We start from the raw sequence: 18,937 nt of genomic DNA, 5'->3' as shown, positions 1-18,937 counted from the left end.
AAAAAAAAAAAAAAAAAAAAAAAAAACCTAGAATAATGCTATCATTAATTCATAGTCTCCAAACCCTAACTAGACAACACAGTCTGTTACATTTCTCTAATCAATTATATCTTCCATTTTTCCTAACAGCTATTCCAAAACTATTGTACTTTCTTCAAATTTCTGACCTTGCTATTTCCCTCATTCTTAGTTGATAACCATACTTTCTTGTTATCAGAATAAATTGAAAATGAGAACACCTTTAGTGTCCTGTTATTAAATCTCCAATCTTGGGCTGGCTGGTTAGCTCAGTTGGTTAGAGCTCAGTGTGATAACACCAAGGACAAGAGTTCAGATCCCCGTACTGGCCAGCCACAAAAATAAAATAAATACATAAATAAAAACAGAAAAAAACCTACGATCTTAGCATTCATCTCCAGCATTCTTTCCTCCTACCCTTCTAATTCAGTGGAGAAACTTACCCCCATCTCTGTTCATTCATTTGTTTCTAACTATTCATTAAGCACAGTATCAGGAGCTAAGTGTGCATTGGTGAATATGACAGACACAGGCACATTCCTTCTGGAGCCTGCACTCTGCCAAAAACTACTGATTGCTTTCATCTGAACTGTTTTCACTTTCTTATAGAAGCCATGTCATCTCTCAACTCTGGGTTTTTGTATATGTGCTTTCCTCTGCAGGGATGGTCTATCCGCACTCTCTTCTTTTCCAGATCGTTTCATCTTCTAGGTACTCCCATAGCTGCTGTTTCTCTTCCCTCAGCAGTTATCACGCTGCATTTTCATTGCCTCCTTACTCGTCCTATCCTCCATTAGAAAATAAGCCTCATGATGACAAGAACCATAGATCTCTAATTCACTGTTATCACCACAAGTTTTAGGCCAGTACTTGGTACCTGGGGAGTTGTTAAAAAGTATTTCTCAGGCTGGACGGTTGTTTTAGTTGGTTAGAATGCAGGCATAAAACACCAAGCTCAAGGGTTTGGTTCCCCGCACTGGCCAACCACCAAAAAAATAAAAATAAAAATGTGTTTCTTGAATGAGTTAAATAGTAGAAAAGGCTGGTACAAAGAATTAGTTGTACTGGAGTTCAACTTAGAAATGAGCTACCGTAAGTTAGAGTTGACAAAGACTAGAGTGATCTTAGAAATTAAAGTAGTGAAGGCATTGCAGATGCAGGAAACAAATACAACATATAACTATCATAGCAGGATCAGCTTTCCTTGGGGAAACTTAGTAGCAGAGAAGTAAGGAATAGTGAGAAGAAGATATGGACAATCCCTGTAGAAAAGGAAAAGCAATGGACAATTTCAAGCAACAGAACAATATAGTGTACGTGCATTTTTAGGGAAAAAAATAACTTGGAAAATATTTGCAGAATAGATTAGAGGAACAAGCAAGGAAAGACTGGCATCAGGGAATATGGTCACAAGACTTTCACAATAAAGTAGGCATGATTAGATTAGCGCTTGATTTACTGAAGTGGCAGTGGGGAGGAGTAATAGATTTATATTTTACTCATATATTGAGGCTTCTGATAAAACATGATAACAATTACAAATATGTCTAATCACTCTCTGCCTAGACTCTGGGATTCAGTGATATATAGAAGTGATGTCAAATATGAAAGAGTTTCCAGTTTAAATTGAAATGTTGATATTATTGGAAATTACAGAAGCCAGGAAAGGAAGCCAGTTTTGAAGAGAAATTATAAGCACATTTATTCAAGCTTTTGAGTTTAAGAAGACAAATTAAACCCAACAGGTTGGAGGTATAAAAAGTTTAGGCACTTATCAACATAGCAGTGGTAATTAAAACTATGGAAATGGATTCTCCATAAGAAAGAGATTATAAAGAGAGTAGGATTTAATGGAGAGTACCATGGGAAATAATTATTATTTTAGAGACGTGAGCATCAAATTTAGCATGCAACCCCAGGTATCATATTCAGGATATCTAGTATGGGTCCCAAAGTTTTCATTTCTAACAAGCTCCCAGATGATACTAATGCTACTGGTGTGGGGATTGTTTCTCTAAACCACCGTTTTAGAGCAATAAAAGGAAGATAAGTCAGCAAAAAAAACCAAGAAGTAGTAAAATATAGTAGAAACAGGGCATATTGGTGTAATGAAAGGTAGGAATGTAAAAATAATCAGTAGTGTTCTATGCAATGAAGAAAAAGCAAAGGCAAATCAGAAAATTTCAAGAATTTTAGAGGAAAACTCTGGATGGCTCTCTGAGCTCTTGCCTGGTAGAACTGGTTTGCAGTTACCTGCTCTATTTCTGTAATAGGATCAGACAGCGTTAAAATATATATACCAGTGTATCAATATGACTTTCATTAGGAAGAAAGAGCTAGGTATAAGTACAACCACTCAGGTCATAAAGGTTAGATGCTGTATTAGTTTCCTAGGGCTGACCTAACAAATTATCACAAATTATCTGGCTTTAAACAACAGAAATTTATTCTCTTACAGTTCTGAAAGCTAGAAGTTTGAGATCAGGGTGTCAGCAAGGTTGATTCTTTCTAAAGGGTTTTGAGGAAGAGTCTGTTCTATGCCTCTGTCCTAGTTTTTAGTGGTTGCCACCAATTCTTGGTGTTCCATCATTCCAATCTCTGCTTCTGTCATCACATGCATTCTTCCCTATGTATTTCTGTGTTTCTGTGTCCAAATCTTCTCTTCTCAAACGGACACTGAATTAGGGCCTGCCTGACCTAGTACGACCTCTTCTTAAGTTACATCTGCAAAGAAACTGTTTTCAAATAAGGCCACATGCACAGATACCAGGGGTTACAACTTATGCATATCTTTTGGGGAGACATAATTCAAACTATAACAGATGCCATGTGAGTAGACTGTGGTGTATGGAACCAGGTGCATGAGATTAAGGAGGATTTGTAATATGGAAATGGAGTTAGTAACTATAGATCACTGTCTAACAGCTTCAGGTTTTATAGTAAGGATGCTGTAGCAAGTTCTAGAGAAAATCTTTTCAGGATAGTACAAAAGAATGGCCAAAACTGGAAGAGAAGAAAAGCATTGATGGTCAGAGATTGAATATTCTAAGAGAGAAAAAAAGGGAATAATAAGTAAAGGTCCAGAATAAAGGAGAATATTTAGGACTAGAAAAGAAGAACATTGCTTATTCCTTTGAGTAAAGGGAAAGCAGAAAGAGTAAGTATAGAAATGAGGACTTTTCCCAATAAGATAGGCATTAAAGTGATGTGCTAAAGGTATAAATGGGTATTAAGAGATACACAGTAGTAGGAAAAAATGGAGCATTGGCTGTGATAAGTTAATTGTTTGATCTGTGAGAGATTCTTTAAGCAGGATTAAGGATGCTTAGACAGTGCCTTAGGAATTTTTGGAGCATTGGCTGTGATAAGTTAATTGATCTGTGAGAGATTCTTTAAGCAGGATTAAGGATGCTTAGACAGTGCCTTAGGAATTTTAAACAAAACCACTTCTTCAATCCCAAACTTTGTTTTTCGAACCCAGGGAGAATCCAGAGAGTAAGAAAATAACAACTTTGGCTTTTAATTAAACATATCTGCAGTGCCCTATGAAATTAATTAGTTTCTCAAATTAAAATGAAAGGTGCATTTTGGGGGTATTTTTTTTAAGCAAAGTTTTCTTTCTAAAGGGGAAGAGATGTCAAATAGTCTGTTATCAGTGTAAATCAGACCCACAGGGAAGAGATTTTTAATTTTTTAACTGAAATGTATGCACATTTAGAAGATACATTACCTGCATGGGTGGATGTGTTCTAAGACAAGGCCAGTCAGGGTTCAGGACAGATTCTGTGTTTCCTTTAATAAAAACATGCAGACCGAATGTGCAGAATACCGCTATTGCTTTCTGTAAAGCAGCAAACACCTTACCTAGCAGATCCTGAATACACTCTTGAAAGATCCATTCTGATTAATAATACTCAATTTTTTGGAGAAGCCCCAGAGTGTCCTCCTAGTAAAGTAGCATAAGAAGTTGAACCAAGTCATTGAATGGTAATAACACATTGTGAAGCTCAGTTCTTTACTCCCACAAAAAAATGTATGGGTACACTGTAATCATATGACTTTTTAAAGCATTTGAGTTTTTATTCTGAGCTTCTCAAGCACAGTATCAATCTATGCTGCCAAGACTTCTGCTTCAGGCCCCCACCTCGCACTGACACCTCCTCCTCAGCGTAGGCAGGCAACAAGGAAAAGGGTGAACTGTGATCCGTTCATAGTGTTCTCTTTTTACAGGACAAGGAAAAGATTTTAAGTGGAAAATGTTTCGATTAAAGGCTTTAACAAGGTTTGGGCATTTCTTCACCTATCCCTGCATCTCCTATGTTAACATGAAGAATTACAATTTGGGGAAATGCAAGAAATATGAAAAGATGAACCCAGGTTTATACAATAGATGTAATCCTGAAATTCTGTGTGCACATCCCATTTGTCAAACAGGTCATTTTTAATTACTTGGGGAATTAGATGTTTAAATTTGACATGCCTTTTTCCTTTGTTAAAGTGCTGAAATATCAACTGATTTTACTCCCTTTGTAATTTCATTATCTATATTTTTCTGTGTTGGCTTTGTTTATTACCAGCACACATGTAAGATAGCCAAACATTCCACAGTAGGTAGTACACAGGTAGTGTTTTAGGATGAGACCTGCCAACTCTTTTCGCTGAATTGATTTTACAGTTGACTAGTCTGTCATTACCTGATGGTGCAGAGCTATTTCTTTATCATAGACACTTCTTTTCAAAATGGTGACCACCCCAGTTAGACTGGCTGTAATCAAAAAGACGGTGAATAATAAATGCTGGCGAGGATGTGGAGAGAAGGGAACACTCTTGCACTGTTTGGTGGGACTGTAAATTAGTGCAACCACTATGGAAAACAGTATGGAGTTTTCTCAAACAACTGCAGACAGATCTTCCATATGATCCAGAAATCCCACTTCTGGGTATATACCCAGAGGAGTGGAAATCATCATTTTGAAGGGATACCTGCACTCCCATGTTCATCGCAACTCTTTATAATAGCCAAGATATGGAAGCAACATAAATGTCCATTGATGGATGACTGGATAAGGAAACTGTGGTATATATACACCGTGGAATACTACTCTGCCATAAAAAAGGATGAAATTCTCCCATTTGCAACAACATGGGTAAGCTTGGAGAAACTTATGTTGAGTGAAATAAGCAAAGCACAGAGGGATAAATACCACATGTACTCACTCATAAGTGGGAGCTAAGAGAGAAAGAAGGAAGGAAAGAAAGACCACAGTGGTACATTGGACTTGTAGAGGGAGAGAACATACCTAGGGATACAAAGTGGAGTGGGGAAAGGGGAATGGAGAGGGAAGTCAGGGATAATCGGATGGGGGGGACATGGGGTATAATCACAATTTGTGGTAATGGGCATGCTGCCAGTATGGATCTGGCCATCACATCTTGGGCATGAGTAGTGACAATCAGCTTTGTGTCCCATGAATATTCATAACCAGTAAAAAAAAAAAAGTGACCAATTCTTTATTTTTTGCAAAACTACCACTTCCCCTAAATCGATTTCTTTGTTTTTGTTTTGTTTTGTTTTTGCCATTTTCAGTGTTTCTTACTCAAGTCTTTATAATACTCTTGCATTTATCCTGTTAGGGACCATCCTGGCTTATCACATCATAAATACATGTTTTGATTGTTTATTAGGCATTCTTGTCTCAATTTCCAGCTCAGTTGAGCTGGGATTTTATCAGCACGCTGTGACCTAAGTCAAAGCATCTGACGATTTAGTCAGTCTAGAATCCAGAGGATATGTTGGTTTCAAATGTGTATTCTTTTTTTATCAATTCTAAGTTAACCTTCAAGACTCAGACCAAACATTAAGGCCTTTGTTAATTCTTTTCCTGCTCTTCTAAGAAGCCAGTCATGGGCCGGCCCGGTGGCGCACTGCTACAGTGCGCTGCTTGGGAGCGCGGTGGCGCTTTGCCCGATATATTTATATCAACAGTATTTCATTGTTTTGGTATAATCTTCAATTTCAAATGTTAACCACATACTTATTGTATTTTGTTGGACTTAACCTTCTTTACAGTGATGATTTGTTTCTATGTCTCTTTGGTAACTAAGACTGTCTATGGCATTTACGGCTGGCATAGGGCATGTAAATCAGAGTCCCTGGACTGTATTTTGTTGGACTTAACCTTCTTTACAGTGATGATTTGTTTCTATGTCTCTTCTGTAACTAAGACTGTCTATGGCATTTACGGCTGGCATAGGGCATGTAAATCAGAGTCCCTGGATTTGTTTTTCACATTTTCTTTCCAGAGTTTGGAATGTCCTCTGTACTATTATAAATGCAGTATATTGATCCTAGCATGTGACTATAAAACTTTTATAAATATATTTTTTAAACTCCCCTATACTGATATATAATAAAGTAACAGTATTGGAAAACACAAGCTGATATGTATTTTAAATTTCATGGGAAAAGCCAATTTATGGGCATTTTATTTACTCTTTGGTTATCTTTTGCTTACTAAACAAATTTTTAACATTGGGGGCAAATACATTTATGGTTCTATGAGGTGGCAAAGCATTACTAAAGAATAATTATTCACATAAGTAGAAAATTAGATAACACTTATTTTAATGGCCCTATCAACTTACATCCATTTTCCATTTATTTAACCACTATGATAGATAATTTAACAAAACAATCATTGCATTTCAAATATAATTCCATAGGTGTTACTTTATAACTTACCATGCCATCATTTTTCAATTAACTAATCATTTTTGCTATATTAAGAGCACATACCCCTACCCAATGTTTACTCAATAAAAATAAAATAAAATGGAGTCAATATTTTTAGATTGTATTTCATTATTGCTAAAAGTTTTTATGATCACTTTATCATTTGACTAGGTGTGTGGTTTTTAAAATAATCTCTTAAGCCAAGGAAGTTACAGAAATTATGTTTAGTAACGAGGGTTGATTATTATCTGTCTTTTGAGCAATTTGCCTGTATTTATGATTATGATTTTTAAAATCAATGAAATATATGCTACAAGGATTATACTAAATGTGTATTCAATCACATTCTGAAAGGGATTTTTTTAGTTATTCTACCTTTAAAGGTTCTAACAATCATTCCTTTAAAATGACATCATAATGACTTTTTAAAACACTTGTTATCATTCCATGGTTTAATATAAATAAAAGTTTTGTAAGCCATAATACAGTAAGATTCATCTCTCAAAATAGAAAATTGCTATGTTTAAAATGATTTGATATTCTTCCATTTGTTATAAAAATAATAAAGTAAAATTATATAATCTATTCCTTTATTCTTTAGACTATGTAAAGGGATGATTCGCTATTTTGTGTGACTAGGCTTACTATCAGTTAATAACAGTAACTGCTAGGAGAATATTTTTATGACAAGGTGGCCAGAGAATAACACATGAAAGGCAAGCCTCTAGCTCCTTTTCCTTTTCTTCTCTCTCTGAAATTATCACATAAATATCCATTTATGTCCTCATGGCTTTTGTCTCAGAATTTGTGCAATTTTCTAACAGCTCTGTTTTTCATCCTGAAATGTCAATAGTATCCAGTTCTCTGCCCCAGTGATTGGCAATACTTCTGTTCTCTATTCTAGAGTAACAACAACGAAAATGCATGGCCAACCTGAGCAGAACTGCACTTGTGTTTTTCCAGGCTCGCCTAGGATTCCTGCACACCCTTTGCCTGATCCCTATTCTGGCCAGCTAACCGTTATGAACTAACTACCTAGGGAACAGCAGTTAGGTATACAGTCTTGAAACAAAACAAAACTAATGTTCACATGGGATTGACTTCAAGATCTTTGCCTTGTTAGCAATAATCATCAAGCCTTCAAATATTTAAAGAACAAAATCAATTGAAATAGAATCCTTAATATTATTGATTGCTGTTATAATAAATTGAGGATCCATTTTTTTAGAAAAACTGTTGAAATGTGCCTAATTGCATTTTCTTAAAAAAACAAAACAAAACAAACAAACAAAGCCTTTCCATTTTCTGTTCCTTTCTCATAGGTTTAGGCTTCAGTATTGCAGGAGGTGTGGGGAACCAACACATTCCTGGAGACAACAGTATTTATGTAACTAAAATTATAGATGGAGGAGCTGCACAAAAAGATGGAAGGTTGCAAGTAGGAGACAGACTACTAATGGTGAGTGTGATTTCAGCAAAACTGTGTTTACATATATTTAAAAAGCTCTTGTTTTCCAGTGTGTGGCTGAGTCTGCGCAGTTTGCCATAACAAAATACCATAGACTAGGTGGCTTAAACAACAGAAATGTATTTTCTCACAGTTCTGGAGGTCCAAGGTTTGAACTCATTAGGTTTCTGGTGAGGGTGTTCTTCCTGGCTTGCAGATAACGATCTTCTCACTGTGTCCTCACACAGCCTTTCCTATGTGTTCATGTTTAGAGAGATCTCTCTTCCTCTTTTAAGGCCACCACCTTTTCATGTAAGGCCACCACCTTTTCTTACGATCTTCTCACTGTGTCCTCACACAGCCTTTCCTATGTGTTCATGTTTAAAGAGATCTCTCTTCCTCTTTTAAGGCCACCACCTTTTCATGTAAGGCCACCACCTTTTCATGTAAGGCCACCACCTTTTCATGTAAGGCCACCACCTTTTCTTATAAGGCCCAGTCCTGTTGGACTTGGACTCATTTAACCTTAATTACCTCCTAAAGACCCTATCTCCAAATATAGTCACATTGGGAGTTAATGCTTCAACATATGAATTTGTAAGAGGACACAATTCAGTCCATAGTAGTGGCCATGGGCAGAAATAGAGAAGAAAGGAGAGAAGAGTTCGAGATAAGAGAGCTCAAAAGTACAGGCACAATTTTATCTCTTTTGTTGATATTTTCAAAACAGAAATCTAAATTTCACCAGTTTTCTTAGATACACGTAGCATAAAGATTACATGTTTTTCTTCCAATGTAATTCATCTCCTATTAATGAAAGAAACTGCAATTTCCAGACTGCTAGACATATTTTCAAAACAGAAATCTAAATTTCACCAGTTTTCTTAGATACACGTAGCATAAAGATTACATGGTTTTCTTCCAATGTAATTCATCTCCTATTAATGAAAGAAACTGCAATTTCCAGACTGCTAGAGAGGTGAGCTTTGCATAATAAAATGAAGAATACTCTGGTTTACTGTTATGTGCATGTCCATGGTGCTTTGTTCAACCAGTGTGGTCACAGTCCCCGACTTCCAAGAATTGAAAATCTGAATTCTGTCACATGTGGAAATGCATTCCTTCCTCCCCTCCCCTCAGACAGGATTCCAGTTATGTTATTTGTCAGCTTCTCACATGTTTCAGGAGTCCTGGGCAATGACTGATACTGGCCACAGCAACCCTTTCTGAGCCATGGAGTTATATAATAAGCTAAAGCAAAATTAAGGCAATTGCAAGCAGTAAAGCATTTGGGACTGCACTAATAAAACTGCTTCATCTCCATTTACTGTTGTGAACCAGTTTTACAGGATAATAATTAAATATTGAAAATTAATAGTAAAAAGCACTCAGGTAAAGAAAGCATATCTAGTTTTATGTCTGCTTTTGTAAAACAGGACCTCTAATCTATGTCTGCAAGGAACCATTATCTCCAACACTTTTGTGAGAAGTGTTTAGGGAAGATCAACCTATACAATCTCAATAGAAAAGTAATTTCTATGACATAAGCAAGTTTTAGGACTGAACCCAAAAGTTTTATACTCCTTGTGCCCACTTCCTGAATTCCACGAAGGTTGCATTTAATCCAGTGGTCTAATTTTATAATTGTCAACGATATTCATATTGAAATATCTAGATAAGATCTTTATGATAAGCTTGGTAGCTTACCTTTATTTAGCACTTACTATGTTCCATGTACTTTTTAAAGTGCTTTTTTGTGATGTAACATGTATTTCTCACAACAGCACAAGTTATATAAGCAAAAGGAAACTGAGGGTAGAGAAGTTCACTAACTTGCCCGTGGTCACATAGTGAATAATGGACAGAACAGGATTTCAAACTGAGGCAATCTGGCTTGCCTCCATGCTCATCACCACCAAGCAACACTGCTTCCTGTGTATGGCATTTGCATTAGTTTCCTTGAATTTGTCAGTCAGTGCTTTCCTTTCTTCCTTTATTTATCATGCAGTCATTCATTAACTCTTTTATTTAACAAGTATATATTACCCACCTACCGTACTCCAGGCAATTACCACTATTCAAAAAGGAACTCTGTCATGAGAAAATATCTGGTCCAACTGGATGGGCAAAAATGCACAATGAATTATTTCAATCAAAGTTGTGACTAACAGGTTTGGACTCCTTTACCACCGAAAGCCACTACCATTTTCACTCTTGTGACATTGTGAAGCTTGTTTTGTTTGCTCGTTTGCTTTTAATGTAAAAGGTGGTTCTTACGATGTATCTTCTGAACTAGAAAAGTAGTTATTAGGTTATGAGACCTGAATAACATATCTTTAGAATATAGACTTTATCACTTGAAATGTTGACTTAGGAATAAAATAAAGTGTGACAACCATCTCCTACACAGTGTTAAACTGAAAAATGAAGAGGACAGTTTCATTCTCAAGTAATGACTATTTTTAATAGTGATTGGTTTGACCTGTCTCACTATCCTGCAGGAGTTGAGCTGTAGACAACTCTTCCGGTGTTTCTTTAACTGCCAATATTGTAAAATCATGCTAGATGTTGTGTGCTGATTTCTTGAAGTTCTGTTTAAGTCTTTAGCTTTATTTTCAAATTCTTCAAAAAAAACCACAACTCAGTCCATATAATTCTGTCACAGGATTTTCCAAGCACCACACTATTTTTCCATTACCATTTTCTTGTTGTTCATTGTAGATATAATGCTTTCAAAAATAGCTGTGACATAATTCTTAACTGTTTTGAGTTTTAAAGCATAGTTTTAAAAAAATGAACCTTCAACAATAATAGGTCTCTCCTCTCTTATGTAAGGAAAACATAATTAGTACTTCCAAGGCAACTGCCAAGCTGAATCTGGAAATGAAAGAAAATGATTCAGTTTTTTGATATTCTGAAAGAAAAATAACACTGTGAGAGAGAAGAAAGAAAAAAATCACGAAAGCCACACTAAAAGACCAATTAACTTTCTTCAACCCAAAAATATTTATTAATGCTCTCCTTCTGTCATTCTCTTCCACCTCCTCTTCCTTTACTACCCTACATTCATATCCTCTTTATCTTCCTCCTCTTCAAATCTCCTCCCCCAAAGGAAGTACACATGATTTAGATTCTGATTTACCAGCTGTACCAAACTCTAAATATTTTTGTCTAAGTATTCTATTCTTTCTAAAGCAATTTTCACCACTTCCTTCTCTCATTTCTTAGGAAAAATTCCCCCAGATATTATGTACTCAGAGTTCTGAAGTAAACTGGTTTAAAATGGAACTCCATTAATTTCTTTAGACTTTGATGGCTGGATGCCTACAATTTAGGAGGTCTCCCAGCATCTGCCCTGTAGTGACAGCAGTTTTTTGGGAGTTTTTTTTTTTTTTTTTCCTAGTCTTAGTAATAACACTTTCAGTTTCTCAAGGAAAATAGCTCTAGTGTTGAGCACCACCTGAATCATGACATATATGAGGGGACTTAAAATAGTTCATGGAAATATTCACATTTTCTTTTAGTTCTATTTTTCCATGAACTTTTTGTTTATCATTACAAATTTGTGTCCATTATGCAATTTCTTCCTAACCTCTCTCTCCCTCCCCATTTCTCATCTCTAGTAACTATAGTTCTGTTCTTTCCTTCTGAAAGTTCACGGTGTTATTGTTGTTTGTTCATTTATTTTTTCTTTCATTCTTTCTTTCTTTCTTATCTCTCATTTAAATAAGTCAGGTCATGCAGTATTTCTCTTCCTCTGCCTAGCTTATTTCACTTAACATAATCTCCAAGCTCCTGTTGCTGCTAATGGCAGAATTTCATTCTTTTTTATGGCTGAGTGGTATTCCCACTGTGTATGTATACCACATTTTCCTTATTCAGTCATCCATCAATGGACATTTAAGTTGGTTCCATATCTTAGCTATTATAAATAGAGCTGCAATGAATATGGAATTACAGGTATTCCTTAGACATGATGATTTCCATTCCTTTAGGTATATACCCAGAAGTGGGACTGCTGGACCATGTGGTAGTTCTATCTGTAGATTGAGAAACCTCCATACTGTTGTCCATAATGGCTACACTAATTTACAGTCACACCAACAGTGTAGATGGATTCCCTTTTCTCCACATCCTCACCAGCATTTGTTATTCTCTGTCTTTTTAATAATAGCCAATCTAACTCGGTGAGGTCACATCACAATGTGGTTTTGATTTACATTTCCCTGATGATTGATGATGTTGAGTATTTTTTCATGCAACTGTTGGCCATTTGTATGTCTTCCTTTGAGAAATGTCTATTCAGCTCCTTTGCCCATTTTTTAACTGGATTGTTTTTTTTTTTCAACTTCTTATATCTCAAACTCCTTATATCTCTTAAGTTGTTTAAGTTCCTTATATATTCTGGATATTAGTCCTGTGTTGGATGTATAGTTCGCATATATTTTCTCCCATTCTGTAAATTGTCTTTTCACTTTTGATTGTTACTTTTACAGTGCAGAAGCTTTTTAGTTTGAAATAATCCCATTTGTTTCTTTTTTCTTTTGTTGCCTGTGCTTTTAGGGTCTTATTCATCCAGTATTTCCCCTAAATACTGTATCCCAAAGTGCTTCCTCTATGTTTTCTTCTAGGAGTTTTATAGTTTCAGGTCTTATACCTAAGTCTTTAATCCAACTTGAGTTGATATTGGTATATGGCAAGATGTATGGGTCTGGTTTCATTCTTTTACAAATGGATATCCAGTTTTCCCAGCACCATTTATTGAAGAGACAGTCTTTTCTCCAATGTATGTTTTTGTTGCCTTTGTCAAAGACCCGTTGGCTAAAAGTACATGGGTTGATTTCCGGGTTCTCTATTCTGTTCTGTTGGTCTGAGTGTGTTTTTATTCCAGTACCATGCTGTTTTGGTTACTATAGCTTTGTAGAATAGTTTGAAGTCAGGTAGTATAATGCTTCCAGTTTTATTTTTTGCTCAGGATTGCTTTGGCTATTCAAGGTATTTTGTTGTTCCATTTGAATGTTAGGATTGTTTTTTCTATTTCTTGTCAAGACTGTCATTGGTATTTTGATGGAGATTGTATTGTATCCATAGGTCACTTTGGGTAGTATGGACATTTCACAATGTTGCTTCTTCCAATCCATGAACATGAATGTCTTTCCATCTTTTGGTGCCCTCTGCAATTTCTTTCAGCATGTTTTATAGTCCTCATTGTGGAGATCTTTCACCTCCTCAATTAAATTAATTCTTAGGTATGTTATTATTTTGGTGACTCTTATAAATGGGTTTGCTTTCTTGATTTCTGCTTGTTCACTGTTGGTGTTTAAGAATGCCACTGATTTTTGTGTACTGATTTTGTATCCTGCAACTTTATTAAATTCATTTATGAGCTCTATGAGTTTTTTGTAGAGGCTGTGCATTTTTCTATATGTAGGACCATGTCATCTGTGAACAGTGATAATTTGACTTTGTCTTTTGGAATGTGGATGCCCTTTATTTCTTTCTCTTGCCTGATGGCTCTAGCTAATACTTCCAATACTCTGATGAATAGGAGTGGTGACAGTGGGCATCCCTGTTTTGTTCCTGTTCTTAAAGGAAAAGCATCGAGCTTTTCCTCATTCAGGATGATGTTGGCAGTAAGTTTGCCACAATGGCTTTTACAGTGTTGAGATACTTTCCTTTCATACATAATTTGTCAAGGGTCTTTATCATGAAAGGATGCCGAATTTTGTCAAATCCTTTTTCTGCATCTATTGAGATAACCATATGGTTTTTGTCCTTGATTTTGTTGATGTTGTGTTTTATTTGAATATATTGAGTCATCCTTTCACACCTGGGATGAATCCCACTTGATTGTGATGTATAATTTTTTTGACATGCTGCTGTATTTTGTTTGCTAATATCTTCTTGAAGATTTTTGCATGTATGTTCATCAAGGATACAGGCTGTAGTCTTTTGTTGTCATTGTTGTTGTGTCTTTGTCTGATTTTGGTATCAGGGCATCATAGAATGAGCTGACATCATAGAATGAGTTTGGGAGAATAGCCTCTGTTTCAATTCTTTGAAAAAGATTGGTGTTAATTCTTCTTTAAAGGTTTGGTAAAATTCAACACTGACGCCATCCAGTCCTGGGCCTTCCTTTGTTGGAAAACTGCTGATTACTGCTTTAATCTCATTGCTCATTATTGGTCCATTCAGGTTTTGTATATCTTCTTGGTTCAGTCTTCATAGTTAGTATGTGTGCAGGAATTTATCCATTTCCTCCGATTTTCAAATTCATTGGCATATAGTTGTTAATAAAAGTCTCTAATGATCTTTTTGTATTTCTGTAGTATCGGTTATAATGTCTCCTTTTTCATTTCTGATTTTTGTTATTTGGGACTTCTCTCTCCTTTTTTTAGTTAGTCTGGCCAATGCCTTGTTTATTTTTTTTTTATCTTCTCAGAAAACAACTTTTAGTTTCATTGATTTTTTTGTATCATTCTTTCAGTCTCTGTTTCATTTTGTTCTTCTCTGATCTTAATTATTTCTTTCCATCTACTAGTTTAGGGGTTAGATTATTCTTGTTTTTCTAATTCTTCGAGATTTAATGTTAGGTTGTTTATATGAAGTCTTTCTATTCTTTTGATGTAAGCACTTATTACAATAAACTTCCCTCTTAGTACTGCTTTTGCAGTATCCCATAGGTTTTGGTAAGTTGTGCTTATATTTTCATTTGTTTCAAGGAATTTTTTTGATTTCTTGCTTTATTTCTTCTTTGACCCATAGGTTATTCAGGAGCATGTTGTTTAATTTTTATGAATTTGTATAGTTTCCAAAGTTTTGTTTGTTGGTAATTTCTAACTTTGTTCCACTGTCGTCTGAAAATATTCTTGATATGATTTTGATCTTTTTAAAATTGTTGAGACTTAGTTTGTGGCCTAACATGTGGCATGTCCTGGAGAATGATCCATGTGCTGATTAGAAGAATATATATTCTGTCACTGTTGGATAAATGTTTTGTATATATCTGTCAAGTTCATTTGGTTTAAAGTACTGTGAAACATATCTATCTTAAACATCATCTTACTCCAACTCTCATTTGGTTTATCAGAATCCTGCAGAAAGGCAACCACATGAAGTGGTCCCTTGCCTCTGATAGAAGCCCTCTAGAGGTGGAGAGCTTAATAACTCCCAAAGCTATTCATTAGGTGCTAACCATCATTATAATTCTTTTTTCTTAAATTTATGTTGAAATATATTTTCCTATGAATTTCTTCCTTTACTCATAGCTCTGTCCCTTGGAAACAGAAAGATGAAAATTAATTCCTTGAAAAGAGTTTAAAAGAGTTATGTCTTGCCACTTCTCAGTTTTTAAAGATGTTTTACACATTTTCTCTCCCTCTTCTAGTAAATTTTATCTTCTGTAAATAGAGTACACTTATAATAAAACTTCTTTAGATTCCTTAAAAGTTTTTCCCCACTTCAAAAATCCCAGGCAATGTGGTAGCATCTGACCTTTTCACTTATTCTACAATAAGAAAAAATTATCCAGTCTGTCATCTTTGCAATAAGCCTCTTAGTGTTTCAAATGAGGTGACTATAATGTCAGACCACTCTGATGTTTCATGGGTCACCAAAATATGGTATATGTCCTCTTTAGCAAAATAATGCACTTTTTAATTTCCCTTGCTGCTTGGTACCTATTGTTCACTAGAATTTTGTTTTGTTTTGATTTGTACTTCATGGAATGACAGTAACACTTGATTTTGTGGTTTGTACAGTAGCTTAATGTTGTAGTCTCAGACTGAATAAATTATCTCTTGGCTTCAAATTTCATGAAACAGATGGTCAGAGGTTAACAGCATTAATGATTTTCAAAATTTTTCATATATTTTTACATGCTGGTTATTATTAAGCTCTACTAAGGTGATACATACATATAGCCAAATATATTAGAGAAATGTGATCTTCTTCACCTTTTTCTACATAATACCAGAAAATTTGAATCCAGGATCATTTGATTGTCTTCTCTACAGGGATAGCATTAACTGTTAGATGTCAAAATCCCTTTTCACATTATAATTTTATGTTTAAAATTTTAGCCTCTTTTACTTCATAACCTTTTCTTGATGTTCAAAGATAATAATTGTCAATAAGAGAGCTCTTACACCTTTTACAGAGAATGAGTCTGCACGTTTTTTTTTTTTTTTTTATAGGTAAGCAGTAAACAAGAGGACAGATAACAGAGACACTGAAGTCAGATGGAAAGACACAGGACTTGGAGATGGGAGAGCTGGGTTTTAGTCATACTCAGCTAGCACTCTCCTAGTAGTCATGTACATCTTTGGTCTTCTCTTTTGGCCTCTATTCACAGTAGTATTGCCTTAGATCAGTTTTTCCCAAAGTGTGTTTTAAAATATTTGCCTCATTTCTGTGTAACATGAAAAGGCACTGTAGCCAAATAAATTTGACAAATTCTGCAACTTGTATCTCACCCCTCTTGTAGATTTTCCACAAATGTAAACATATTACAGGATCTGTGAAGTCCTGCAATCAAGAAACTGATTTAACTGACTAACACTATAATTTTCCAAAGTATTTTATCATGGAATCCTTTCTTAAAGTAATGCTTATAAAGCACCTACAACTAGTATCCAATGGAGTATACTCTGTGATAGGCTGTGTGTGAGTATCTCATTTTATTTCAAAATTAATATCCTATGGTAAGGTCATAAAATGAATTAAGGAATATGAATAGAAACAATGCAATTTTCTGAATGAGTATTAGTCGTGAAGATTTAATTATTACATTACTTTTAGTAGATTTACAAAATTGCCTGGTTTCATCCAAGTGTCAATAAGAAAATCATACTGAAGAAAATGAGAATATGTAAAAATTATTTGAATAACAAACAGTACTTTAAAGTAAGTCTGTTATTCAAATAATTATACCAGTCTTAGGTACCTTGGAACCAAGAGCTGGAACTCTCTGAGCATGGCTCTTTCCTACCACATACACTGCTTCCACCTTTAAAAGATCTTTAGCCTGCAGCTTCTCATTGATTTTTCACCCCTTCTCTTGAGAAATGCTTGGGCAGCCATAACTGTTATTCTTATTGTTGCTTTGCCTCACATGGATTTATCACCTCTCTTCCCCTGGGTGACGGAGCTGCAAAAAAGATTACTCAAATCCTATCTCTTCTGAGTGGTGGGAGACCCCAAAGGGGCTAATTTCCCAGAACCCTCAAGAGAGAGGCATTCCTTCCTTTGGAAATTAACCATGAACTGGGGTTCTTTTCCCACATTTATTCTCCAGACCAAGAAGTTACAGGAAAAGAACATAGGTGGGGTTTACCAATAGAGGCTGGTAACATCAGTGAACAAGCAAAGTGACATTCCCATAATGCAATTTGCAAAAGTTAAGTTGATCCACCAACAAAATCTTGATCTTAGCAAACACTGTTTTTCCCAATGTGATTTCCTCAGCATTTTTACATATCAATCAAGTAACTTGTCTGTCCTTGAGCCAGTAACCTTGCTGTGTTACAATTCCATATCTTACAAACAGAGACTTTAGCCTGGGGAAAGTTTCCTGTCTTTTGCAAGATTAACATTTCTATATTTAATCCCAAAAGGTTAGGCTAAACCTGAGACTACAGGGCTTTGAAGGCCCTGTGAAATACATTTGCTTTATAGTATACTCCACACTTATTTTCCAGAAGAGAAAGTTGTTGGAATTCAGAGATGACAAAAGGATTTCCAATATTATATAACTAGTAAATGTGCAATTAGAGTCAGACCTAGATATTAATGTCATAAAGTCAAATTCCTTTTATCAGTTTACTCAACCCCTGTGGTTCTCAATCTTGGTTACAAATGTGAATCTCATTGTAAGCTTTTGAACACTATGGATATCCAGTCTTCTATGAACCCTGAGTAATCAAATCAGAAATTCTGGGTATGGGACTTCATTTTTTTTTTAAGTTTTTCAAATGATTCTAATGTGCAGCTGGGTTAAGAACCACAGTCCTATCTGGACTAAACCACATCCTAGCCCTCTCCACTGCTGCTATTGCTTCTCCTAAGGATGACTTCAGTAGGAATGCTCATCGTATGCCAATAGAGTGTCATTTAGCAACTTCCTGCAATGGCTGAAAGGCATTTAGAATAGTTCATCCTTCAAACTCTGTCCCCTGCAGTTAGAGTCATTTCTGAAAAACTAGAAAAAAACCTGGAAAATTATTTCTTGGACGCCCTTCTAATGTATCTCAAATGTAATAAGTTATCATGCAATGCAATTACCATTACATATTTTATTTAAACATTAAATCTTTCCTTTGTATCTTCTCTTATTTGACTACATTCAGTGTAATAACCCTATTTATAGAACTAAACAGTACAGGTAACATATATTGGTGTCATTTTAAAATTCTTTTAATGCATACCCCATCAGTAAAACACAAGAATTGCTTCTAATGTATATGTGTATATTTCTTTACTTTAAAGTCTGTGTGTGTGTGTATATATATATATCACTGTTAATATATTATCCACATTTATAAATATTCACATTTTAAATACAAAAAATAGAAATGTAAAGGGCCGGCCCGGTAGCGCTCCCCCCCGAGGGTTCGGATCCCACATACAGACCGGTTCCCGCTCACTGGCTGAGCGAGGCGCGGGAGCGACGCCGAGGGTTGCAATCCCGTTGCCGGACACGGAAAAAGACAAAAGACAAAAAAAAAAAAAAAAAATAGAAA

General features: G+C 35.4%; 1 protein-coding gene across 1 annotated transcript in view; it reads left to right on the top strand.

The window, feature by feature from the left end:
- Positions 1-8,077: 8,077 nt before the first annotated feature.
- LOC103598829 (disks large homolog 2-like) overlaps positions 8,078-18,937 on the top strand; it is a 192,171-nt gene continuing 181,311 nt past the window's right edge. The window contains exon 1 of the mRNA XM_008582881.1: positions 8,078-8,210. Within this exon, the coding sequence (XP_008581103.1) occupies positions 8,208-8,210 (3 nt within the window). The 5' untranslated portion in view covers positions 8,078-8,207. The remainder of the gene's footprint in view (positions 8,211-18,937) is intronic.

Source organism: Galeopterus variegatus, unplaced genomic scaffold (genome assembly GCF_000696425.1).
Source record: "Galeopterus variegatus unplaced genomic scaffold, G_variegatus-3.0.2 Scaffold2752, whole genome shotgun sequence".
NCBI lineage: Eukaryota > Metazoa > Chordata > Mammalia > Dermoptera > Cynocephalidae > Galeopterus > Galeopterus variegatus.
Note: the sequence above shows the minus strand (reverse complement) of the source record. Positions and strands in the feature narration are given on the sequence as shown.